Consider the following 25739-nt stretch of genomic DNA (forward strand, 5'->3'; position numbering starts at 1 on the left):
TTGGTGCCAGAGCTTGGGTCAGCTCCTGCTGTGTGCTCCAGCTGCATCCCCATCCTCCGGGCAGCTCTGGGCTCCCATCCCCACGTGGTGGAGCCTGCCTTACATCTCACATGCTTTGGTTCCAGGTCAGATAGCGATCTGGCAGCATCAGAGTGAAAAGACCTCTTCAGCTTGTAATGCAGGAGGGTGCTGGGCTCTGCTGCAGTGGGAGCATGAGCAGTGTTAAGAAACACTCACACGTGGTGCTGCCCAGTCGTTATGCATCCATCAGAATGTTGGTGTCCTGATGGTGTTTGTACACAGGAACGGCATGGAAGTGGTGCTAACTGGGATGATGGGATGTTCAGCATCTTCTGTGACAATGGTGGCACTGAGACAAGTTGGGTGCTGGTGTGCTGTGCAGCATTGGCTGCTCCTCTCCTCACCAGAGGGGAACCTCTGGGCTGTTCTGTGCTGGTATTTAGCACACTCAATGCTGGGCTATGCATTGGAGCTGTGTTTAGAGGCTCCATTTAAAAGCATTTACCCACTAACGTACTGAAGCGCTTTAAATTATTACTGATAGAATGATTGAGCTTTGTTTAAAAATTTAATAGTCTTAAGTTAATCAACGACTACTTACAGGATGATATTGGTTTATGGCTAATAGATCATTTACACAATGCTTTCTGGTTTTCTGTTACTAAATTAACTTGGTAATTGTTTTGTATGTGTAAGAAGTGTATGGGGGGGATTGGATGCTGATGGGAGGGAGGGAGGTGGGATAGGATGCTGATAAGGGGGGGGGGGGGGGGGGAGATGGGGTGGGGTGCTGATAGGAGGGAGGGGGGGGGGGGGGGGGGTAGATTCTGACCTGGGGGGTGGGGGTCGGGCAGGGTGCTGATGAGGGGGATGGGATGCTGATGGAGATTTTGTTCTCCCTTGCTCTTGACCTGTGGGTATGGTCTTCTTCCAACAGCCAGCTCTCTGCTTTTTGGGATGAGATTCTTCCAGTGGTTTCTGCATGCAGGTAGTGATGTTAGGTTGAGATGAGCTTCTGGAGATGGGAAAGATTTACCTCTTCCTTATGCGGTGACCAGGAAGGCGTGATGTCTTTGTGGGCTGTGAGTACCAGCGCAGCATCCTTGTGCAGCCCGTGCTAACCAGGTCCGAGCCCACAGCAACCACCTGAGCTCCCTCCAACCTCAGATATGTGATGATCCAATGCTCTCCTCTTCTGTGAGTTCAGTGACAAACCTCTGCCTTGCACATCTATTGTGTCGAAGTGTTGGTGGGCACAGCCTGCAGCGCGGGGCTGTGCTGCCCGGTGCCCACGTGCTGCTGTGTGTGAGTGTGGCTGTGCTCCTTGTGAGAGCTCACTGAGATCACTGCTTGGAGGGGAATAACTATGAAATGGCCGTGTCACGCGGCAGGAATTCTCTTGACAAGATGACATGGGGTCAGCAGGGGAGGGAAGCATGGCTTTGATACGTCCTGTACCATGTGCTCACAGAGATTGGGAGTTCTGTGAAGCTGGAAAGTGAGATTCTGCCGTCTCCATATGGAGCCTTTGATATCTCGAGCTCATCCCCTTGTCTGGATTGTCTCTCCCGATTCCCTTCTGCAAGTTGTGGTAAAGCAGAGATAATGACTTTGTGCTGTGGTTCTGTGCGATTTGGGCTGTCAGACTGATTTTTGGTTTCATGTATTCAATTGGAGCGTACATTTGCTGAGGAAAGAAAAGTCAGTGATTTATCTCTTAATTCTTCATTATTATTTTTTTTTCCTCCTCGCGTCCCGTGGGAGCATTATATTTAATTAGTTTGTATAAAGCTCCAGTAAATAGCTTCATGGTTTGGGCTACAGGAATTTAATACTGATTCTGTTTTTCATGCAGTGGGAGCACATGAGCTGCTCCTGTCCTTGACAAAGGCAGCTCACAGCACCTGCGCTTCTCACAGCAGTCCCGCAGCCGTGGGGAATAGCGGGGTGCATTTGGGCAGGGGAGGGGGGATCTGCTCAGTGCATCCCAGCTGGGAGAAGAGGGAGAGGGGGGAGTTCCCCAGGTGCCGCTCTGATGTCTGGACACTTCTTTTAATCACCCCCAGATTGCTGATCCATTTCAGGTTGGTTCCTTTTTTGGCTCCAGTGGTGTATTTGATCACAGGAAGGAAGGCTTGGGTTGGAAGGGACCCAGCACCCTGCAGAGGGCAGGGCTGCCAACCACTACGTCAGGCACTAGATTAGGTGAGCTCCGATTCCTCAGGCAAGCGAGGAAGCAACAAAACTAAACAAGCTGTTCCCCTCCAAGCTCCCATTTTGCCTATGAGCTTGTGGGAGCTCCACTGTGCAGAACTGGTGGTGATCTTTTGTCCTGAACACCGCCTGTAGTTGGAAGCCACGTCTTCTGGCCACCAACACAACGCCAGGCAGTGCTTGGTCCAGGGGAGCCCCAATGGGCTCAGCTGTGTTCCTCTCTATGGGAGAGCTGTGGGGTCACACTGTGGTAAGCAGGGCTGGGTGATGTGCTGCTCTTGGCGGTGCTTTGAAACAAGGCAGCCAGGATTTCTCCCTGCTGTTGGAAGTTCTCTTCTGTTTGTGCTCTCCGTGCTATAGGACGGAGCCATTTGTAGAGCTGTCTTTTGATTTCTGGGGAAATAGGTTCAAATTGCTAACTCTTTCAACCTGTGCACCTGGGAGATGGAGGTTGGTGCTCCATGGGTAAGGTCTTCTCCTGTGCAGTCTGTAAGCTCACACAGCATTACTCTGCTCACAGACTCAGTGCTGCACGCACGTGCCTTTCCCAACACGTGCCCTGGTGTGGTTCAGTGGAATATTCTTAAATTTGGAGATTTTGAGTTTGTATACATCGGATTACCATGTGCGTTTAGAATGCCAAACTACCTTTTAAGGGTTTTTTATAGTTAATCACTGCTCTGTGTGTGTAAGTGATTCCAGTTGCGTGCAACAATGACTTGCTCCAAACTCTGGCTATGGAACTGCTTGGGGATCATCTGTTTCTGTGCAGTTCCTGATAGTGCTAATCCCTGGGCGCTGGGCTGCCAGGAGGGGGAAGGGGCTGCTGGGCGATGGGTTTGATGTTGCAGCAACAGTTTGTTCTTCTTTGTTCTATACACAGCTCCTACTAATGGATTATTAACAAGGCAACAAAGAGGTGAAAGAATGCTCTTTCTTCCTGCTTGCTTCTTCATTTCCCAAATTCCTGGTTGGGTCTCTGTTGCAAATCCAAGTGCAAGGCCAGAGACTGGAGCTGACCCCGAGCACTGAGGTGTTGCAGTTCCTTCCAAAAGCAGAAGGAGTTGTCAGAGCAACTCCAGGAGGGGATCCTATCAAGAATTCACTGGTAGTATCCATCTTTCTCCCATACTTCCAACTGCAAGAGCCCCTCTCCATTTCTCCTTAACTCTCAATGGTTCATTTTGTGGTAAGGCTACACGTAGGGGTGGTTTCCTTTTAGTTAAAACTCTTGACTTCTCTTTTCTGTTTCTTCATGTGTAGCAGTTCTGCCTTGTTTTGGAATTGACTTGGAAGAACTTAGTTGCCTGACCAACTTTCAGTTGTCTTTACGAAGAGTGAAAAGCCCAAACCTTAGAGATGGAAAGTATGTTTGAACACGTGTTCTTCCGAGCAGCTTTCATTACGCCGTGCCCAGTTTACACGCACTACTTATTACTTCATGTCATTCATTTTTGTATGACTTTTGCAGATTTTATGCTTTCTTGAGAATTTCTGTGCTTCTGCAACACCGTGGGCGTCCTCTCTCTGAATACTGCCAATGGTTTGCTGGGAATGGAGGGGATGATTTGCTTTGCCAACAGAGAGAAGCGTGTGAGAAGATGGAAGAAAGGGTGTTGACTTTGCAATAGCTCCATAGTTGGAGTCCATTTTGCATTCCTTCTTCCTTTCTCCTCTTCTTCCAGAATAGTGATGTTATAGGATGCAGAACAGAGCCTTGTTTTGGAGAAATCTCTGCATAGTGGTCAGCAAAACTCTTGAATCGAGTGTAAAAGTCCATCAACATGCATTTGGAATGACTGTCAGGGAGGCTCAGCTGATGTGTCTTCCCAAGTAGATGCTGCAGATGGATTTGAGCCATGTCAAATGTTATTTCCTGCCATCAAAATAACTACTGGTGTGAAACTCTAGAGCTCCTGACCCCATCGCTTTCCCTTCAGTTGGTTCTGTGAGGGTTAATCAGCACTGCTTGGAAGGAAGCCGGAGGGGTTGGGAATGGACAAATAAATAAATAAAGCACTTCCTCTGCAGTTCTGGATGTGAAAGGAGTCACAAAATGCTCGCGAGGTTCTCCCCTATCCTTGAAAAAGCCTTTTTTTTTCCCCCCCTCAAACATTTTCTCTCCAGGTGTTGGCCAACGCAGTGCCTGCATTCCTAGCTCTGAGTGCTGTCAGCGAGCCACAAAACAACTTTTACACACATTTATTTCTGTGCTACCAACTGAACCAGGCTGGGAGCCGACTTATCTGGAGGCCCAGAAGCAGCTCCTGAGCTTTTGGGCTCTTGAGAAGGAGCCAAATAAACAGATTAACTATAAACCGAGATTTCTTTTTTTTTCTTCTACAGTAGAGAAGTGCTGCAGCAGGGTAATTTGGTCAGCCCCGCTCATTTGGAGGCTGCTTTTTATTGCAGGACTTTCCAGGAAGAGCTTTTTGGCTTCCATCCTTTTAAGTAGGGAAGGCTTTTCTGGTTTGTTTTTGTACCGCTGTCATTGGGCAAAGGTTTTCCTGCAGATGTCAGCCACGGAGCTACATAATTCATGGATGGGGAGTGCTCACAGGCTGCATCCACTGAAAGTAATGCAGTTGTTGCCCAGGAATCAGTCCCTGGCTGCCTTTGGGTAGCTGTCCTGTCCTCCTTTAAGGATGTTCTGTAGTGTTTCTTTTGGGGAAGGCAGGTTTTGTTTCTGGCAGACCTGGAAGTGCTGAGCTGCGCTCTGAACAAGCGGATCAGTTGTGCTCTGTCCTCCATCAATTGAAATATTTCTGTGTCATTGCCATGTTTTTGTAAGGTGAACTGTGCCAGGTAATCGGACCTGCTGTCCTCACCCCAGCCCTTAATGCAGCGCTATCTGAGGAGGGAGAGGCTGAGAAGGAGCCCTCACACCACTGCTGTTTCTCATCCTCACCATTCCCCATCCCCAAACTGCTTCCCTCGCCCTCAGAGCTCTCAGTGATGCTGTAGGTAATGTGACCAATGCTGATCTTTTAATTGCCAAAGGATGCCTGGGTATGGCTGCAGTAAAGCACAACCCTGCCTGCTGCTGTGGGGGCTGAGCTGGGAGAAGCAGTGAGGAGAAGGGCAGCCCATGTGAGCCAGCCCTGCATCCTCACCTTAGTGTGGCCCTATTTAAGATGCCTGTTGGATCAGCTTTGGATACAGCAGCACAAATCAGTGTTGTGTCTTCGAGGATGCTCCTATGATAGTATTTAGTTTACAAAGGTAGGCGTTATGGGCAGTTCCATGAAATGCTTCTCTTGACTCCAGCTCGTGCTGGGATGGTGCTCTTGCTGTCCTCCCCCCATCCCCATTCACTGGGGAGGGCCCTTTTATGTACCTTACTGTGATGAGTTCACTTCTCCTAAAGCTGTTGGTGGTGCTGTGAATACCCATCTGGGAGATGATGATCAGTAACCCGGAATGGAGCTGTCTAGAAAACCAATTCTTGGATATCATCCGCCTGCAGAGCAGAACTGGGGCATGCAGAGTGCTGTTTAATGGAACGTGGCTGTGCCTTCTTTTAGGAGGAGCTCTCCTGACTGCAGCATTTCACATAGCCGGTGATGGAGTTATGTTATTTGTTTTGTCTTCAGTAGATGGGAATTTGGGTCTGTGGGCCATCAGAGGAAAAAAAAATGAGAATAGCAGCCCTTTCCAGCACTGGGACTGCTGCAGATCTGTGCTGAGGAGTCGTAGCTGATAGACATGAAGTGCTCAGAAAGCTCAGCACAGAGAAGCTGTACCCAAACAGCCGTTATTGCAGTGAAAAAGGGAAGTTTCCTTTTGATTGATACGTGCAGTGGATGTATTAAGGAGTAACAATGACAAACCAGAACATGCTAAATATTTTATGAACTGTACGAGCACAGAGCAGCACCACGGAGGCTTTTCCCCTGCGTTCAATAACCAGCTATCCAGAAACTTAATAAATGAATGTCTCTATGAAGTGGTTTTGGAAAGGAGCCTATTCTTGCTTTGGTCTCTTTAATGAAAATAACTCTTCCTAGCTTTGTGTTCTTTCTATCTGTTGAAAAGAGAGGCCTGATTCGTCCCATTTAATCAGCACTCCACCAATATCTGCACTGCTGGTTGCTGCAGTTCCCGTATCGGTGCTGCAGGAGTGGCCCATGGCACTGCAGGAGGATGCTGAAACACCAACAGAGGCACTGCCAGCAGCCAGCCCAGAAGCGTGCAGCTGGAAAAGGGAGGGGGCACGAGTTTCATTGCTCCATAAAGGGAGGAACAATTGCAATGCTGCAAAGGTCACAGGATATCGTAACGATGTTTGGATGGAAACTGAGCTTGCAATGAATGAAAATGTGCTCTTATGTTTTCCCCCTGGAGCTGAGTGTCTGAAAGATCTGGATACTTCTTGTTCTGTTTTGTTTCTATTTGTGTTTTGTTTTTTTTTTTTTACCTCTTTTTTTGGCTCTTCCATGAGTTGTGCTATAGAAAGGAGAAGCGGAGGGCAGGCAGCACGCAGCTGCTGGCGGAGGCTTAACTGTGTATTGCTTTAATCAAAGCTGGGGCATTAGTAGTTTGTGGTTAATCAGAGGCTTCCCTGCTTTAAATCGAATTATCTCTTCTCCCCCCTACATCCATCAGAATGAACCTAATAGCTGTAAGGAGCTTGGTGCATCCCTCTGCTGCTGAAATGCCTTTCATCTCTCTTTCTCTCTCCAGAAAATGTGTCTCTAAGTGCCCTGGGGGCAGGTGGGGCTGAGCCTTGCATGTAAACCAAGGGAAGAAATCCCAGAGTTGGGCTGGGTGGAAAATCCCTATCGGTGGATTCGTCTTTTATGTGCTGAAAGCAGCGAGCAATGAATTCGTGGCTGGGTCTGAGGGAGCACCCATGGCAGGAACATCACAGTGCCGCGATCCTCGAGGGAGGAGGGCTCTGTTGGTATCGTGGGAAGGAGCTGGTGGTCACCAGACCCAGCCCAAGGAGTGTGCAGTGCTGCTGTGCTTTCCTGCTGCCGTGGGTTCCTCCAAGAGCAGCATCTGTAAGTGGCGAAGCTCTGTAATGAGTACTTGCTGTAAGCTGGCAGAGCAGCTGTAATTTTCTCCGTACTCTGTTGCCTTTTCCAGCTCCCCAGCATCATCCCCGTGGTTTTCTGATTAGGATTCATGCAAATAGTTCCTCGTGGCACACCCTCCTCCAAACCCAGAGGAGAAGGACCGGCTGCTGTGGTTGGGATGAAAGCTCTGTTGGTTTGGTGTTACCTTCAGTTAGGGATTCTGGATCTTGTGAAAGGTTTACAGTTGTGCTTGCTAAGTTATTTATATGTTGACTATTTAAACACATTTATCAGTTCAGAAAGAGCGATGCTTCTCCTTTCAAGGAGATTGCTTTGAGATGCTGCGTGGAGATGTGCAGGTGGGGGATGGAAGGTGGAAGCTGCACGCATCTGCAGTAAAGAGTCCATTGACTTCTGTTTTTTCAGTGTTCATGCAGCCCAATGTGGTGGTGGCAATGTTGCTTCATGTCCTTGCTTGAGGTGTTGGGCAGCATCGTTCATATCCAAGATCCAGAAGACGCAGAGGAGCCGTGCTGTGTTCAGAGCAGACTGCGAGGAGGTGCAGGGATTAAAAGGGCAGCCAATTAGTTGACATGACCTTAAAACAACAACCCCGCTGAGATTTATGGGGTTCTGTTACAGATCTCAAAAGGCACCGAGAGAACGTCGTGGATTTTTTTCTTCTCTTGGTCTGGCAGTGCAGCCCGTGTGGTTGGAGGTGTTGCTCATGGTGGAAGTGTTGCTCAGGGTATTCCTGCACAGCTGTGCAGCCGCTGCTTCCTCTGCTCCTCCGCTCTCTTCATCCAGCAAAGAACAATCAGAAGCAATCCCAGGAGTGAGGCACGGTGCAGTGCTGAGTTGTATTGGCACGTAGCTGAAGTGCAGCCAGACAGCACTCAGAGCCCTTCTCTTGACTCCTTTTGCTCTTTTTTTTTTCTGTCTTCCCTGCCTTCTGCCTCTGGGAATTGGGCTGGGAATGAGTGGGAAAAGAGATGCTCCACTGAAATTTCAGAATGCAAATAAACAGGTTTGCTATTTTTAAATGCCAGTTTTGTTTTTCGTGATTCTTCCAAAGTTGTTCTTGCTCCAGTGGGAATGAGTCTGAATGAATGTTTCCTTGATTTATTTTTAGGAGTTAAGGGCTTACACGATCCTCAGCGCTGGCAGAGATGCTGGACTGACGATCCTGAATGTCGGCTGTGCTTTAAAACTTATAAGCCTTTAAACTGCCAAAAAGATGGGTGAGTTGAGAACACAGCCAGAGGTGCTCCCCACTGCCTCCTGCACAGGGGCATGGTGGGCACTTCCCTGCAGCTGTGAGTGCTCAGTGCTGAAGCACACCCTGCAGCCCTTCCCTGCTGAGCCATCCCAAGGCTTTCTCATCTTCATTATCAGCTGGGGCTGGAATAGACACAGCTACAAAGCAATCGTTCACATCCAAGGAAGGGGAAAAGTGCACGGGGAGCTAAGAGAAATACACTTGGCCGTGTCAGTAGTTAGGGTGGGCTGACAGTTGGGATCCTGGCTCCGTGGTGATGTCATTTCCTATATGCCTTAGCTTGGTTTGAGGTTAGGCTGTTCATACTGACATGTTCTACAGAGCGGATATTCTCTGCATAGTGGTGATGGTGGGAATGTCTATTATTACTGATGGCAAATTGGTTAATGGTGTGGTTAGGCTAAGTAAACGAATAGTGCAGACTGCATTTCTTTTACTACCTAAGTTAGTATTTTTATACGCCTATTCTTCACTTCCCCACGTGGCTGTTTTGGGTTTAATTTGAGCTCTTCTGCTCCGCCACATGCAGCATTTCTGCAGGCTCTGGATGAGAGCTGCTCCCTGCTGCAGGTTTGCACTGAGCAGAACAACTTGCTCTCATCTTCACTGCTGTCATTGGGTTTGGTTACAGGACGGTCTCAGTTCTGTTGGCAGCTTTGTTGTAGGTGAGGGCAGAGCTCCACTGGGCTCAATACTTGGAGGAGAGCAGGGGAGCAGTGGGTTCACTTTGAGAGCTGGCTTTTTTTGGCTTGCCAAGGGGTTCCTCGGTGATATTTCCTTTAATGTTCTGTTCATGCTAAGCAATCTGCAGACTGAGAATAAATGAAATCTACTTCAGCAAGCGAGAAGTCGGCGTGGAGGACTTGTACCATCATTTTTTCAGTCCTGCTTCATACGCAGTCCCAGTTTGTGGCAATGGGGACGTCACAGGGCAGGACTGAGCTGCAGGGTGAGGAACACTGCCAGGGCTTGGGGCTCCTGAGGCCTAAGGAGCTACCAGGCTTCTTTAAGGCTGATATTCCAGCATCGATTCTGTAGCAAAACTTGAATGTTTACAGAAATAACGTGAGCGTGTTGTTTTATTTTGTGGAAGGTGCATCACATCATAAATAAGTGTAGGTCATGCTGAGAGGCGGGCAGTGTCCCAGGGGAAAGGCATGTGCTGTGTGAGGGATTGGGAACCCACATGGAGGTTCCTGCTGCCTGCTTCTTGGAAAGCAGCACACGGCTGCTGAGTGCCTGTCCTCATCATCAGCACAGGACGAGCACTGAAGCAGCAGCTTGGTGCTGTTCTTTTACTTCTACGGATATCTCCGTGTAATTCAATAGAGAACTACTGAGTTGCCAGCTTACTACAGGTACACCAGCCAGGAATGGAGATAATATTTACTCTATGAAAGCAATTCAGTGTACAATCTCCCTTCTCACCCAGGTTATTCAATGGCTCTGCATGTGCCATGGGTGTTCCAAAACCGGACGCTGCGGTGATGGCCATGCAGGAGCAGCGTTGTGGCCACGGCTTCCATGCAAGACTGACTCTGTGCTGCGTAATTAGCAGGCAGCCTTGGAGAGTGCAGTGATGCTGCAAGCTGTGCTAGCCCTGACTTCCCGTATTGAGCTGACATTCAAAGAGAAACTTGCTCGTTTGACACTTTAAATAGCTCTCAGATGGAAACGTGGATAGCGAGCGCACAATGCGGCGGCTGCGGGGCTGTGTGGGCTCTGTGGTTCTATTATTAGCTGACAATAGCCGGAATGAGAAGCCATAGAGCTGTGTGGCCTCTGAGCTGTTTGTCATCCCGGAGCCAGAGGTCCTTTCTTGCACTTCTTGGTGGAGACCTCTTGCTCGTTTTCTTTGCTGGAGGTTAGAAGTGAAAATGGCTTTTGAAGCTGATTTGCAAGTTCTGCTTCCTTGGGGTAACGCTTCTGACTGCGTAGCAGACAGTGCACACCTTCCCCATGGAGTGCTTGGAAGGTGACAGTCTGCAGAGATGAGACAGATAGGAACTCTGAGTACGTCTGTCTCAGTTCCTACTTGATCAGTGTTTGCAAAAGGAGGCTCAGGCCTGCAAACAGGAGGTTGTGACCTGCTGCTGCATTGCTGGGGAGGGGGCTGAGGGGCACATGTGGGCCAGAGGGAGTGCTTAAATGTTTATATAGCAACATAAATCTTACTGCAGGCTGTAGATGGACAACTGCGTGGTGTTCTTCACAACGTGCTGCTGGAGTGCCTTTCCTCCTTCACCTTCCCGAGCATCAGCAGAACAACCAGCAGCAATGCAAATGGAGCAGAGCGCTTCCTGGCACTTCCACAGTCAGATTTCATGTATGATGCATGTGTTGGACATTGCTGCGTCCTTCTGGGTGAGCTGAAGCGATGCCTCTGGGACCTGATAACCGACCCCGACCCTCCCTCAGCACCAAGTGCCCTTTTGGTATTTGAATATAGTTTTAATAGCTCTTTTCCTTGTTCAGACTGAAATCTTGGTCTGGTTTTCCACCCGTTCTGTGTCCTGTCTTGTTTTGGTGTGCATTCTATATGGCTCATGAGGATGGGGCATTAAACCCCAAGGGTTTAATGATGCAGTGGTGGCTGATGGCAGCTGGAGGTCGGACCACGTTGCACCAGGAGGGGTTGATGAAGCTCTTGAAAAGAGGGAACCGAAACCTTTTGAGGAAAGAATCTTCTGTTCATTCTATTTTTAAATCAGTTGTGAAATCCAGGAAAGCACGGCATTACATTTGAAACAGCAACGTGTGGCACAGCAAAAATGAATGCTTGGGGTGGAGTGTTGGGTGAGCAGCAGAGCGCATCTGCCGTGTTGTGGTGCTGCTGTCCCCAGGCACTGCTGTCTTTTCCTCAGCAGGCTCCTGTGTTTGAGGAAGGCTGTTTGCATTGCTGGGCAGTGCTGTTGCGTGGTGTTGTTTCAGTTCAGGTCATCTGTGTGCTGCCTGTGTGAGGATGCACAATAGTGCTGCAATGTCACCGAGTGTAAAAATGGAGTTTTTCAGGTCAGGTGAGGTGGAAAGCTGGGATTTATCCATCTGTCTTCACATTGCATTTGAAGGATGTCAAGCCAATCAATCAATAGTTCCTGGGCTGTGTTTAGAAGGAGATGACGAGCTGGACGTGCAAGCCAGGAATGCAGAACCACCTCACAATGGCACTTCTGCAGTTGCAGTGATGTTGAGTTCAGGAGGTTACAGTTTGCTGACTGCTCTTGCTGAAGACCATCTGTACTCACTTGCTGTATATCCATTTTCTTCAGGCAAACCAGCTGACTTGCATCCATATTTTTTAAAAACTTAATTTTATTCCTTCTTTTAATTACAGCATCCTCTGCAGATGTTGCGGTGCCATAAAAATGAAATGTAGAAGCGAATGTGAAGCTGTCACGGTTTGCTCTGAGTTGGAGGCAGTAATTGGGGAGCACTGGGAAGTTCTGCTGACTTCAGCTGAGCATCCTTTGGCAAATGGCATAAGGAAATGTGAAATGGGAATGGCTCTTTGTTCCTGTATCAGTTGCTGTATGTGTATCTATATACACTTATATACGTATCTCTATACATTTGTTTTACAGATATTTTTTTAGTATGTGTAATTTTTCACCCAGAGGTGGTGACGCACTGAACAGGCTGCCCAAGGAGGCTGTGGATGCCCCATCCCTGCAGGCATTCAAGGCCAGGCTGGATGTGGCTCTGGGCAGCCTGGGCTGCTGGTTGGCAACACTGCACATAGCAGGGGGTTGGAACTGATGAGCATTGGGGTCCTTTTCAACCCAGGCCATTCTATGATTCTATGGTTATCAATACATTTCAGTTTCTTTTATTGCTCATTACACATCTGGGTCATTTATGTCAGAAAGCTACAACTGGTAAAGCAACGAAAGACAACACAGAAGAAGAGGGAAAAGGTTCTTCTGGTTTTGAAGGTCAAAATCATAGAATCCCAAAATGGCCTGGGTTGAAAAAGACCACAATGATCTGGACCAGCAGCCCAGGCTGCCCAGAGCCACATCCAGCCTGGCCTTGAATGCCTGCAGGGATGGGGCATCCACAGCCTCCTTGGGCAACCTGTTCAGTGCGTCACCACCTCTGGGTGAAAAACTTCCTCCTAGTATCCAACCTAAACCTCCCCATCTCAGTTTAAGAGCATTCCCCCTTGTCCTATCACTATCCACCCATAATTCATAATTCAAGGATGGCAGTATTGGATTCTATACATTACCTGAGGTGTTGCCAGCAGTGGGGTTTATTGAAGGGCACACGTGCAACTTTATCAGTGGAGTTTTTACTGCAACGTTGACATTCTTACTCTGTATTGCTGAGGCAGTTAAGGGCTGTTGTTATAGACCTTCCTACCACAGGTTCTTCTTAAGTATTCCTGCTTAAAAAAATATAAGTAACCAATGAGAGCCTCATCTCTGGTGCTTGGATCAGGCAGTGCAGCAGTGCTGGCTGTCACACCAGGGCTGAGTACCGCATGGCATTGCAGGGATGCTTCCTCCCCATCATTCAAAGTGGTGCTTTTCTGCTTTTTGTCTTCATCTTTTTGGTTGGTTTTTGAAGGGAAGATGGTGAGATGTCTCAAAGGAACCGGAGTGTGCACTGAAATGGAGCATGCCAGGCCTCTGAAATAGCTGGCACTTAATCACCTTCCGGCTATTTCTAGTATTTCAGTGCTGGGCTGTTTGTTTGCGTTTTATTGGGTGTGTTTTTTTTAAGTTCCCTGGTAAACAAACCAACATAAACATTCCTTTTAACGAGGCCTGGCAGAAGAGCTGAAGGCAAAGGCTCAGCTCCTGCCTCCCATGTTGACTTTGGCTTCTGCTCTATGGGGCTTTTTCAGCAGCTCGTCTTGGCAGATCGCTGCCGCTTCAAATAGAAGGGTAAATAAGTCACACCCAGGATCGCAGTCCCAACAGTGAATGGGTTACGTGTGCTTTGGTTTCCTCCTGCCCAAATGGTTTTAATAAATCTTATAAATCTTCTTTTTTTTGCATGCATTTTCTGGGGACTGAATTGTTTCCGTGGCATTGCATTAAGCAGATGAAAAATGGAGCTCGTTGCCTGCTGGGCTGCAGGTACAGGGCTGTGGTTAATGGTGTGGTGACGGTCAGTGGTTGGACTTGGTCATCTCAGTGGTCTTTTCCAACCTTAATGACTCTATATGAGCTGTCTGGGCTTCCAAAAGCAGTGTTCTCACCTCCCTCTGCCCCGATCCCACCTGCCTGATGATGGAAAAAGGCCCACGGGATTTCTCAATGGCAGAAGGACATCATTGGGCAGCTTTTTAATGCTGCTGAATGTGTTCTTGCAGCTGGGTGCTGCTGTTTGGTGCTGTGATCGGTGCTGGGATCTGGATGAGCACCTGGCTTACCCGCCACGCTCAGCCTACAGTTGCTTCAAAGATGCACCAGAAATGTTTTGTGGTTTTGCTTTCTTGCATTCCGCTACTAATTGTATATATTTGTGATCGTCTTAATGAGTAGCTGCAATCTGTCTGCTCTGTTGCATCCGTGTGTCTTTGGAAAACCCTTTTTTTGGGCAGTAGAGGTTTCTGCAGAGGGGAGCAGGGGACAGCTGGGACAGCTTCTCAGGTGAACGTTTGTATTTAACTTCTTTTGCACAAATTTGCAACTGTACGTAATAGTAGGTAGAACCTTCTTTAAGTTCCAGAGGAGGAGGACGTGAGTTTTGGGTGCCAGCTTTGTGATGAAGGCGTATGGAAAGCCAGCATCTCCTTGTTCCTGCCCTGCTCTGAATTGCGCTGATGAATGGGTGTTGCTACAGCTGACAAAGAACTGATAGAAAAACGATGATTCACATAATTCGTGCTCTGCAGGCTCTGTCAAATACTCATTTTGCATCTTTACAAGAGGTGCTGTGGATCAAGATGCGAGTTCCTCTGCATGGCAGTCCTTCACGTACGCTGCTGAATATTTATGGCTCTAATGGAATTTCTTCCCTGTCCTATGATTGCACTGGGGACGCCTGCCTGTGCTGCCTTTGCTTTCATTGAGCATTCCTGGGCTAAACTTATGAATGTGAGCAAGGACTGAGCAGCAGAGAGACAGGAGTAAAATTTTTGCATAACCTTCTTTGGTGGTTTTAAATTAGGTTTGTATCTTCTGCTTATTAGCCATGCTAAAGGCAGGTTAGAAACAGCGCTCCCATTTAATTTCTGGTGTAAACAGTTAAGATGGATTTACCATAAGGTGTTGTGCCATTTTAAGGGTGTGTGGCTTAGACTGGGTGCAGTGGGCCTCGTAATGGCTCCTGTGCCCAGGGATCAGGAGGTGATCAGCACAGTTCCTTGTGCCCACGGCCACCTCGGGTCACCACGTGGGCCTTTTTGATCTCCCTGAACTCATCTCCCACGATGCTCATTATTCACCTCTCCTGGAACGCTCATGGTTAATTAATGGCTCCCCAGAGCTCCCCAAAGCACGCACAGGGCTGGCTGGGAGGCGGGCTGGCGCTGCCACTGGGCTGTGCTTGACTCACGGTGTTGAGTTGTCCGTCTGTCCCTCCTTCTGTCCACCCACCCTGCTCTGTGCAGGCTGTGGCTCCCTCGGATGCTCACCATGGTGCTGTCCCCCAGGCCACGGGGCTGCTGGCCCAACGTGTCCCTGGGCACCGCACCGCTCCGGCGCACAGGTGGGTGCGGGTCTGATGTCACTGCATGCTGGTTGATGAGCTGGACCTCATCCCCTTTGCTTTCCTATCTGTAAGAGAGTTTCTGAGTGTTGGTTCTTTAGGATATCAGGAGATAAGAGAGGCTGGTGGCACTGAAAACCATCGCTGTGCTCCTGCTGGGTGTTGGCTCTATGCTGTTACGGAGCTCGAAGCGCTCGCACGTCCCTTTCTGTTCCTCTTCATTTATTTCTTGATCATTTATGCATGTTAATCTGTTTGCTACCAAAGAGGAGAGGGAGGGGAAGGAATCCTGAGGTGAAATTAAATGAGACGCCGGCATTAATCATTCTGTTTGTATCTCTAAATATATGACATAATTCACCCAAGGATTTTCCTTTTATTGCGGAGATTAAAACATAGCTCATTAATTGCCACTCATGTTCCAGCAATTTTATTGACTTGAGAAATGCACCTAGCTTTGCTTTACATGGAATGCCCCCATGTAACTGGGAGGAATTTTTGCAGAGCATTCTGCCCGCAGCTGCACAGCGCTGTAGGGATGGGCAGTGATGCTTTAGCAGCCCCTGTGTGCTGCTTTACCTTTATGGCCACCAAATATCCACAGAGCTCTGCCAGGTGGGCTTCGGTAGCTTTGTAATTGGAGAAAATGAGCTACAAGTGTAAGTAGTTGTAAAAGTAGGAGCATTTGGCATGGGAATTGGTTGCTCCTCTTTGATACCCAACCCTGGAGGTGGGCGTATGAAAGGATGGGGCAGGGCTGTGTGTGGAAGGGATGGAGAGTCTCTCTTAACTTTGCTTTTGAGCAGTCATATTCTGATTCTTGACCATCTGAGCAAAATACAGCTCACCAGGGCACACTGTCCTCATTTTGAACCAAACGGTTCCAACGCAGAGCAGTGTCCAGCAGCCCTCATGCACAGTCTCTGGCATTCCCAAATAGCGAGTCTGGGTGCTTTGCCAAAGAAGTGGCAGCATCTTAACTCTGCTTTTGTCTTCCAGACCTGTTTTGCTGTTCTCCTCCTGCTGGATTTCCATTCTAGCATAAATAGATGTTTCTGTTGAAAGCAAGTGCCAGCCTCTCCCTTTTACGCAGGAATTTAACTTGCTTTGTGCAGCCTGAGACACGGCTGTGCAACATTCTTCATTTAAATGGCTTTCTGTTTTGAAACTCAGAGCCATGAGTCCCTGGCTCTCCTCCCTCCTCTCCCCACGCCCAGCCCGCTCATTGCTTGCAAATGAATTAAATGAGTTTCCCACACCTTCTGATGGATCTGGTGAATTCTCACAGCCCATGGGGAAGCCCAGGGTGGGCACTGCTCATGAGCCGTCCTTGGGCTTGATGTTTCTTTCTCTTGTAGCTCTCTTACGATGTTTAAAATGTTAAATAGTGGTGTGTATATAGTGTGTCTTTCACCCAGTGGTGATCATTTCAATTCTGGGTTAAGACCAAAACCTGAACTGTGCACCGCAGTGCGTGCAAGGAAAGCACACTTGGTTTAAACGGGACAAAGATGCAAAATGTGATGTGCTCAAGTAAAGGTGTCAAAGGCCAAGCTCTGCTTAGGATTGCCAGCGCTGTCCAATGTGGGGCTGTGGACAGAGCTGTTCCCCCAGCTGTGCCCCATGGAGATGCTCGGGGCTGTGCAGTGTGCTCTGCATGGTACCCATGCCCAGGGATGGTGCAATTCCTTCTCTCTTTGTGCAGCACAGCTCAGTGTGAGATGCTCCGATGGTGACTTCTGAACTGTGAGCTGTTCAAATAACTGGGCTGTCTGTGGGCTTTGAAACCGTCAGCCAACATTAATTATTTCCAGTGTCACTCTGCCCTGCCTGTGCTTATTGGAAGTGCAGCTCGTAGAGCAGCGGATGTCCTTATGGAGCAGATGAAAGGAAGGAAGCCGTGCTTCACAGGGATGCTGTGTGCTCCGGGACAGCCCGTGCCCCTGGGAGCCCCTGCCCCCCAGCCACGTCTTTGGTGAAGAACCCACGGCTCTGATGTGATTATTCCGCTTCCTGCAGACAGCTGAGCAGAACAGAATTTAATTGTGGCTCTGATAGATCTGTGTGAGCTGCTGATAAAAATCTGTCGCTGTGAAAGCATTCGCTGAGCCACATTTAAAACATCTCAAGCCGTGTGCTGCTGCTTGGCTGTCCAGACGACTCATCCCATACATTAACAGCATCCAGCAAGTCTTTGGCCGTCCCTGCAGCGCTGGATCCGTCACTGTGCATGAGAGCGAGCAGCACAAAGAGCTGTTAGGAAGCTGCTTGGAGGACACGTTATTTCCAGTTGCTCCATAGCAGTCTGTGGGTGCTCAGGGCTGGAGGCTGCAAAGGGTTTGTCAGCAGGAGTCAAGTTCTGAGCGCTGGGGATGCAAAGTGATGTCTCTGCGTTGGGCTTGCTTATGCTAATGGTCCCTGTGTCAATGTGATTTAGTTCTTACATCCTAGAAATCCACGCTGCAGACTAGTGCTGTGGTTCTACTGCTTGTCTGTAAGACTTTCTCTGGCATGCAGAAAGCATAAGCAGGTTTTATCTACAGGTATGGAGAACAAATACATAGGTTTGCTCATTCAGTGGGGCTTTAGCTGAAGAACACTTAAAGATGTCCCAGCTGTGAGTGAGACAGCAAGCAGGTGGGTTGAGTGTGGGCAGTGTGAGCTGCATGGCTCCTTGGGGTGATGTTGTTGTGTCTGGGACAGAACTGGTAGACCTGAGTAATTAGTGATGCAAATACATTAGGATGGAGGTATGCAGAGGAGAGATGAGTGTTCTTGGTAGTTCTCAGGGACCCAAAGCCTGCCTTGCTTTTTGCTCGCAGGCACGTCTCGTAACCTCTTCTTTGACTTCACTGCTGCAGTGCTTCCTGCATTCATCTCATACCTCCAAACGTCGCCACTGTATTAGAAAGAATTTCAGTGACTGATGCCTGTAACTGTTGCACATGTGTGTGACAAGAGCCCCTCTGCAGTCATAACGTGCCTTACCCAATGTCAGTAATTCTCCAATGAGTCATGGACGTCCCGTTGTAAAGGGAAGTTTACCTTTTTCCAAGGCAGGCAGTTTTTAATAGGACTGTGAGCCTGAACCTCCCTCCTGGCTCTGGCCCTGAGCTAAAGCTGCATGTCCTCCTCTTGGCATTTCCACTTCAAAGTGCAGTTCTTGGATTACTATGGGATGTGTTTTCGGTGCTCAGTGCTGGCAAAGCATTTTGCTCCATTCCGTCCTCCCTGCTGCTGGGTGGGAGCTCGGAGGCTTAGCAGTCAGTGGTGTGCTGGGATCATCCTGTGTGCAGGGAAGGTGTTGTGCACAGCAGAAAGCAAAGCTCGGATTATACAGCACAAAGTTTTCCCCCGGAAGTGGGCCGATGGAACTGCATCGTGGAACCACTGCTTAAGTGCCTGTGTTTAATTCAGAGGCAATTAGCTAATGATAAATGCGGTATCACTTGTGCCTATCAGTTCTTTAGATGCTGTAGGGCTTCTAATGGAGGGGGTGTAAATGTGGAGGATGACAGATGTGACTGAAATGCGGAAGGTAGAAGATCTCTCTGTCTGTAAATACTTTAATAAGGAGATATGCTTGCTGGGTGCATACAGGGAACGTCGGAAAGCTAATTGCAGAGAGGATTAACAAAGCCCAACAATTGTGTGGGATTTTACAGTACTCTGACTGAGGTGAGTTTATGATCTGATGATGGGAGTGAGTAAACAGTTTGTTTTAAAGGCACGGAAAGCTTTTTCCTTTTGCTTCTTGGGACGTTTTAATTGCAGCACGTGTGTTTGAAATGCCACAGTAAGGGCTGCATCACAGGGCAGGGGGTTCGTTGGGAGTCAGAACAGCTGGGCTGTAAGCCTGGTTCTCCCTGACCTGCAGCACTGTGCTCTGTGCCACGGTTGTGAGTGGTCACTCAGGGTGACCTGCAGGGTGCAGGGAAGGAGGTAGAGGGCTTTGGGGTGTTCTGATGTGGCTGTTAAGCTAATAACTTGTGCCAGTTAAAGATGCAACAGCAGTGAACTCGAAGATAGCAGACACAGGGAGGAGCTGTGATGGGGGACCTGCACTGTGCTCAGCACCAGCATGAAAAACCCATCCTCTCTGCTTGTGTGGGGGAACAAGCGAGTGCTTCATTCTCTAGGAAGCCCAGTAAGCCTCAGGAAATTCCTGCCTTGATGTTATGGTGTGGCAAAATATGGGGCAGTGATGCTGCAAGATGAGCAAGGTTGCCCCTGCCCGGCAGCAGCAGAGGCTCCACCAGCTGCAGCTGAATGGAGGATTGTTCCCATGCACCCCATCAGCCGCTGCTTCCCTCCCAAACAGCGCCTTTATTGATAACAGAGAGTGCTGAGAGTGCATTTGCTGCTGAAGGAAAAGGTTATGAGTCCGTGCTGCTTGCAGCAGGAGAGCTGCCTGTGCAATACTCTGCCCTGAGAGCCAATGACTTCATTTTGATTTTCATATTAAAATGAGTGTGCTCTGCTGACCTCTCAGTTGCAAGTTCTAAGAGGGGGGAGATAGGGAATCTGAGGGGGGTCTGGGGGGTCAGGATGGGGCTGGGTGATGGGTGGGAGGAGCAGCAGTGTGTGCTGGGAATGCAGCCTGGAGGGACACACATTGCTGCAGTGGTTCTGATTAAAGAAGTATGTGGACAACTCAGGCTCATGTATTTGCTTGTAGCCGTGTTTCCTGATGAAAAGACAGAAGTTTCCTGTTCTCTGAGATCCTCTCCCCGGGGTGAAGTTGGCATTGACCAGCTTTGCCCATGGGTTTATTCCTCTGCTGTCACTTTGCTGCCCTGTGTTCTTTCCACGTGCTCTCAGAAGTGGTCCGCACTAATTGCAGTGCTAAGAGAGGTCATCTTTGAGCTTGGACATCCCACATTCTTGCAGATCGCTTTTTGGCAAGCCTGCCGAGGAGCTGTGTTTGTATACACGTGTTTTGGGTTTTCGAGTCCCTAAAATAAAGATGCGTGCTTTCTTTGCTAGCAATCCCCAACCCTCTGAAGCTGTTTGTTCCTGCAGATGTGAGCACAGCTCAAGGCAGCAGATAGGCATGGCAGAGAGGGGTGCTCATGGGATGGGGCTCGCTTGGCCAAAGGGCCGGCTGGCCCTGCAGGGGCATCAGTGATAAAGATGTTGATTAAAAAGTTGAGTTTGGAAAACGATACTTCCCCATCTCTGGTTGTGCTGACGCAGTTGTGCTGCAGCTGTGATGTGTGGACAGAAGCAGAGCTGTGTGTTGGGAGGGCCCGAGGGCTCCACTTCCCAGTTTTATTGCTCATTGAGTTCAGGTTGGAACGGCACATCTCTGAACTCCGGGCAGAGCACAGCAACTGTCCGGCTGCAGCGGGCAGCTCTGATGTTTGAGTGCTCAAAGTGCCTACTTTATTATTTTCATGCTGAGTTTATTGCCTTCTGAAGGTAAGCCCTCCCAGCTGCAGCGCTGAATGTCTCCGTGTTTTTGGGTTGATGCATTTCTATGTTCTGTTGCCCTGTTGGACTGTGGGGAAATGGCCTCACCCATTCCCTGAGTGTCCATAATGTCCTGGAGGGAGGCTGCCATGTTTGTGACACATTCTGCAAGCAGCAGCTAAAATGCAGTGTAAATACAAAAGCTGTCTTCGGGAATAATTACGTATAATAATCACATTAACACTTGTCTGTGTTACTTCTTTACGGTCTTTTAGTCGCAGTGCATTTTTAGACAGTGACTTCTGAATGCCAGAAGTGCACTTGGAGCTTTGCAGCCTCTGTGCTCCCAGCAGTGCAGCTCTGCCCGTGGGTCTGTGCACTGCAGCCTGCCCTGTTCCTGCTGCACCCCGGGGGCAATGCAGTCATTTCCTGCCTGAGCATGGAGTTAATCATAACGGAGCTTTGCTGACGTATTGTTAATGAGGGAGTGTGTTTTGACTGTATTTTACTAGAGAGTTTTGATGGCGTTTAATGGGATTTTGTTTAATCTCAAGTGCTTTTGTTTGTTACAGAGATCCGTGCCCAGTTGGTAGAGCAGCTGAAATGCCTTGACCAGCAGTGTGAGCTCCGGGTCCAATTACTGCAGGACTTGCAGGATTTCTTCCGCAAGAAGGCAGAGATTGAGATGGATTACTCGAGGAATTTGGAGAAGTTGGCTGAGAGATTCCTGGCTAAAACTAGGAGCACCAAAGACCAGCAATTCAAGTAGAGTATTTGCCTTTTCATTTTTGTTCTGTTTTTCCTTCTAAATGTGTTGCAAGTGTAGGAATGCAAGAAGTGAGCTGATGCAGTGAGTGTCGGTGTCAGCATGGCTGTGAATGTCAGTGTTTCCCAACTTCATGATGAACACAGAACCTATTTCAAGTTAATGCATGGCCTGCTTGCTGGGTTCATTTCAGCATCTCCTTCTAAGTCGTAAGTTGTCTGCAAGGAATGGAATGGTAAAAAAATTGGCACAGTCTGAAAAGGAGGCATTTTCTTGGAAAGGCAGGCAAGGTTCTATGCCACATTTGGTGCAGAGAACTGGGATTTCCTTCAGTCTCTGTCACAGCAGTTGCCTCACCTGCTTGAAGTGCTATTTGCAGGTAGGTCTGGTCATCTTGCTGTGGCTGCTCCCATTCAGCAACTTGGGTTGGATGATCAATGAGTGGCGGATGTGGTTCTGTGGCACTGAGTGTGAGCAAGCAGCCCTGGCCATGAGTCACTGAGCTCCACTCTGTTCCCTGGCTGCATCCTGCACTGCTGGGCTGGGCCCTCATCTCTGTGTTGTTGTTGTTGTTGCTGTGTGGGGGCGTGGGGGAGATCAGCTTTCCCTTCCAACTACGGCCCTTCTTGCAAAAAGCACTCAGTGGGCACCATTTCAGCTTCCGTTCTGTGCAGCTTTAGTTTACTTTCTGCACAGCTTTGTCATCTGTTTAGTTCTCATTTAGGATGGACATTGTGCTACACTGCCTGGAGAGCATGACTCTTAAGTGCAGCCATTTGAGAAGCAGAGAAGAGTTATTCTGCATACCTGTAGAAAGTGATGGTCTAAAGCATACATGTCCAACCCGCTAGCTTTTTGTTTTTGACTTCATTTATGAAGCTTCCCATCAAAAATGCAGATTTCTATTGTTCCTCACTCACCCTTTGAGCTGTTTGTCCTCAAATCCCTTAACTGTTGTGCGGCCTGAATTGGACAGGTCAATTTATCAACACATAAAGCTTTCACCTGAATTGCTGAACTACATATCTGTGCTGTTCTGTCATGTCCAGGGCAGCACCCCAATGCTCTGAGCACTGCACTCATGTTGCTGTGCACAGGGCTGACGTGGCTTGCTCTGCTCCTTTTGGTTACATAAGCAGCAGATGGCTCCTAGCAGGAGGGCATCTTGCTTTGGGAACGTCTTGCCCCGCAAGGCTGAGTCCCAGTTGACCAGTATGCTCATTTGGGTAAGAGCTGGGATGAGGGGAAAATCCCGTCTTTATAAAAACCCATTGTCATAAGGCTGATTGGCTGCAGGCAGTTTTGGTCACTGCAGTGAGTCCTGCTGAGCTCGTGCTATTGCTTGTTTGGTTACTGCCTTCTGCTGGCCCCAGCATTCAGAAATACATCCAGACACCCCAGGGATCAGTAAGGAAGCAATTCCAATCGTAACTACCCATCCCAAACACTGCTCTGTTTGAGCAGCGAGGACTGACTTGGCTGATCATCTTTTCAGTAGATGCTGAAGCTTTAATCTAATCTGGAACCCCCTAAAAGGCAGTTTGATCAAAGCCAACCATCACATCTCTCCACCTACAGAGCCTGGGATTATATGACTTTGAGATGTGCATGGGCTGCTGGCTCCTCTGTAATTGCGTGGCTGTGACCCTATAAATATCCCATAATAGCATGTTCCTTCTATTACGTGACAATTACATTGGAAGGTACCATATCATTCAAGGACTGCTTACCATGTCACTTGCAGATTTTAGATCTCATAACACACTGTCAAGGAGGGAACTTGTCAGGCAGGAACCCTGTAATTTACATGTGCTTTCATACTTGAGAGCTATCGTGTAATTGCTGAGCTGCTCCAAAGGGGTTCATTTCAGGGAGAGCTGTCGAGGGCAGGAGGCTTCAGCCTGACCCTCAAAACTGGGCTCTGTGGCATCCTCTACCACGTATATGGTACAAACACACTTCAAGGAGAGCATGGTGAGGTGCAGCTTGTAGTAACTGCACGGCGTGGGTTTTGTGCTTTGTAGCTGTGCCACATCACAGTGGCTGTGTTTTCCGGGTGGGCTTTGAAATCTGGGTGCCAGGTCTCAGAAGCACAAGCTGTGTATGGGCAGCGATGGGCTTAAAGGGTTCTGCATGTTGTGCAGATTCAGGCTGGTTTCACGGGAGCATCTTAAAGGGATTTGCAGAGGTAGGTGTATGTTTTTCTCATTCTGTAGCTTTGAAGAGGGGGAACAGATTGGTTTAGCCAAGGTGACATCCGAGTTGATGGCAGTTGGATACATCTCAGGTTTTAGTTGCTTTTATCTCCTCTGCTGTGGCTGTGAGAGCTCGCCTTGCCTGGTCCTCTTGAAGACTGGTTTTCCAATTAGGACAGACTGCTCAGGAGAACAAACCAGATCTACGTGGTAAGGCTTCTTCACTGCCCCTTGGAAAATATCCCCACATGAGCTGTAAGGACTGGAAGGGGAGGAAATGCATTTTCCAGCCCAGTTCTTCCAACTCCTATTGTTAAAGGAGCTTGTTGCTCTGAAGTTGGCAGTCATCACTCCTTAAATATCTGTTGAACCAGCAGCCCACGATGTGGCTGTTCATGGGAGCTTCTGGGGTCCCTTCTGGTGGCACTGATGTGGCTGCCCTGCACCGAGACCCTGATGCTCCAGTGCTTCCTTTGCCTCCAGTGCTTCCTTTGCCTGGTTCTGTCCTACAGACCTTTGCCTTTTGGAATACCACTTAATGTGAAAACCATAGCAGATCTTCAGTGAGTCCTTTTCGAGGGAGAAATTTAAAGGGGGAAGGAAAAGAGAAGGAAAAAAAAAGACAATGCTATTTTAAGGCCATGTTTTAAATCAGGGCAGACCTTGCAAGTAGGATACCAAGTAGCAATCAATTGTCAGCTGGGGAGCAGAATGTCCAGGATATCCCAGCGTGATTCAGATGGCTTTCTGGCAGCCTTTGCCTTGAAGTCAAAGATGCAGAATAAGTCTGGCAACCTTCAGGCTGAGCACTTGTAAACAACAGATGTTCATAACTGGAATCTTTTGGAAGAGAGGGGCAGGGAGCAGCATGTATGTCCATGCCTGAAATGCTCCAAATCTGCAGCTAATGCTGAGCAGTGTCAGGAAGACTTGAAGGGGAAATGAAGAGTTCGTGTGTGTCAGCACTTTGCAGAGAACTTTGCTTTTCCTGAGAGTGCAGTGGTTTCTTTAAAGGAGAGATTATGCAGGTGGTGAGGGAGGTATCAGCAAAAGCACTTGCATTGGGTGGACTTCTGTGTTATTGCTGTAATAGATAAGTATGCTGTATGCTGTTTTGACCTGGGATTCCTTTTGATGGGATGAGCCTGGAGCACTTCTTCTGAGTCTTTCAAGTATTTCACCCTGGGGCAGAGGGCTGTAGTGGCACCAAGGTATGAGCAGCTTTTTTTTGTGCTGGAAATCATTTTGCTGCTATCGAGAGGCATTTGTCAGTGTTGCTACAATGGCAGTGTCACACGTATAGGACAGCTTCCCAATGCCTTCTGCTCTGCATGGTGACTTGTGGTCCTTCCTCTGGCTGTGACACCCTCAGGGCTGCTCTTTGTTCAGTGCTGACACCCAGCATTGCTGGGGGATTTGCCCCCAGAGCTGCAGTCTGACACCACTGATGTGACAGGGTGATGTTCATTTCAGCATTTTCCTCTGTTTTAATAGGTTCATTTGCCTGTGACTCATCCTCCTTCCTGTGCTCCACGTGGATACGTGCTATTCCCATTGCTGGGTTGTGGGTGGGCTGCTTCTTTTGGGGATGGGAGGAACTGCTCTTTAAGATGTTTTTTTCTTCTCTTACCCCCAGTGGGACTACCATGCAGTGCTGAGCCAATGTCACTGCCTTATAGAGCAGATAAATCTCTGATTGTCTGCGAGTTCTTTGTATGAATCAGTAATTTAATTAAGAGCTTTCAGATACTTGGACTCAATCTTCCCTTCTGATCTTTCGAGACCGACTGAAGCCTTTGAAGTGGAAGTTGCACAGGACTCGATCAAGATAACGCTCGAAAACCACAGGGCTTCATACTTTGTGGTTCCTTAAAAATCTGTGCACAACTTCCTCTTCCTGTTCCCAAACACCCCCAATCGCTGTGATCTGCTGCAATTTAGGCTAACCTAAATAAACTCTGGATTTGTTATCATCACACGATCTTTAAGCTGTATAAACAGCGCTTGAGGTGAACCTGGATGCTGGCATCTTCCTCCCGTTGCAGGGGAACCTGGAGTCGGGCAGTGCTGTGAGTGCAAAATCACTTGGAGAAGTTTGTATCCAGCTCCTGAGGTTTGGTTTTTACTGCTCAGCAGCTCCAGGCCATCACTGCTGGGTATACCCAACCATCACC

At 48.5% G+C, this 25739-nt stretch overlaps 1 protein-coding gene across 14 annotated transcripts in view; it reads left to right on the forward strand.

Moving 5' to 3' along the window:
* SRGAP2 (SLIT-ROBO Rho GTPase activating protein 2) overlaps positions 1–25739 on the forward strand; it is an 84246-nt gene that overhangs the window by 2562 nt on the left and 55945 nt on the right. For 8 of the 14 annotated variants that reach the window (XM_004934954.5, XM_004934955.5, XM_025143891.3 and 5 more), the window contains one exon: positions 21177–21369. In XM_004934954.5, coding sequence (XP_004935011.1) covers positions 21177–21369 — 193 coding nt within the window. Of the gene's footprint in view, positions 1–3498; positions 10397–10712; positions 10897–15070; positions 15193–20472; positions 20614–21176; positions 21370–25739 lie in introns of those variants that run through there. The other 6 variants (XM_025143889.3, XM_025143890.3, XM_025143895.3 and 3 more) reach the window with 3 other exon arrangements.

This window comes from Gallus gallus, chromosome 26 (genome assembly GCF_016699485.2).
Source record: "Gallus gallus isolate bGalGal1 chromosome 26, bGalGal1.mat.broiler.GRCg7b, whole genome shotgun sequence".
Taxonomy (NCBI): domain Eukaryota; kingdom Metazoa; phylum Chordata; class Aves; order Galliformes; family Phasianidae; genus Gallus; species Gallus gallus.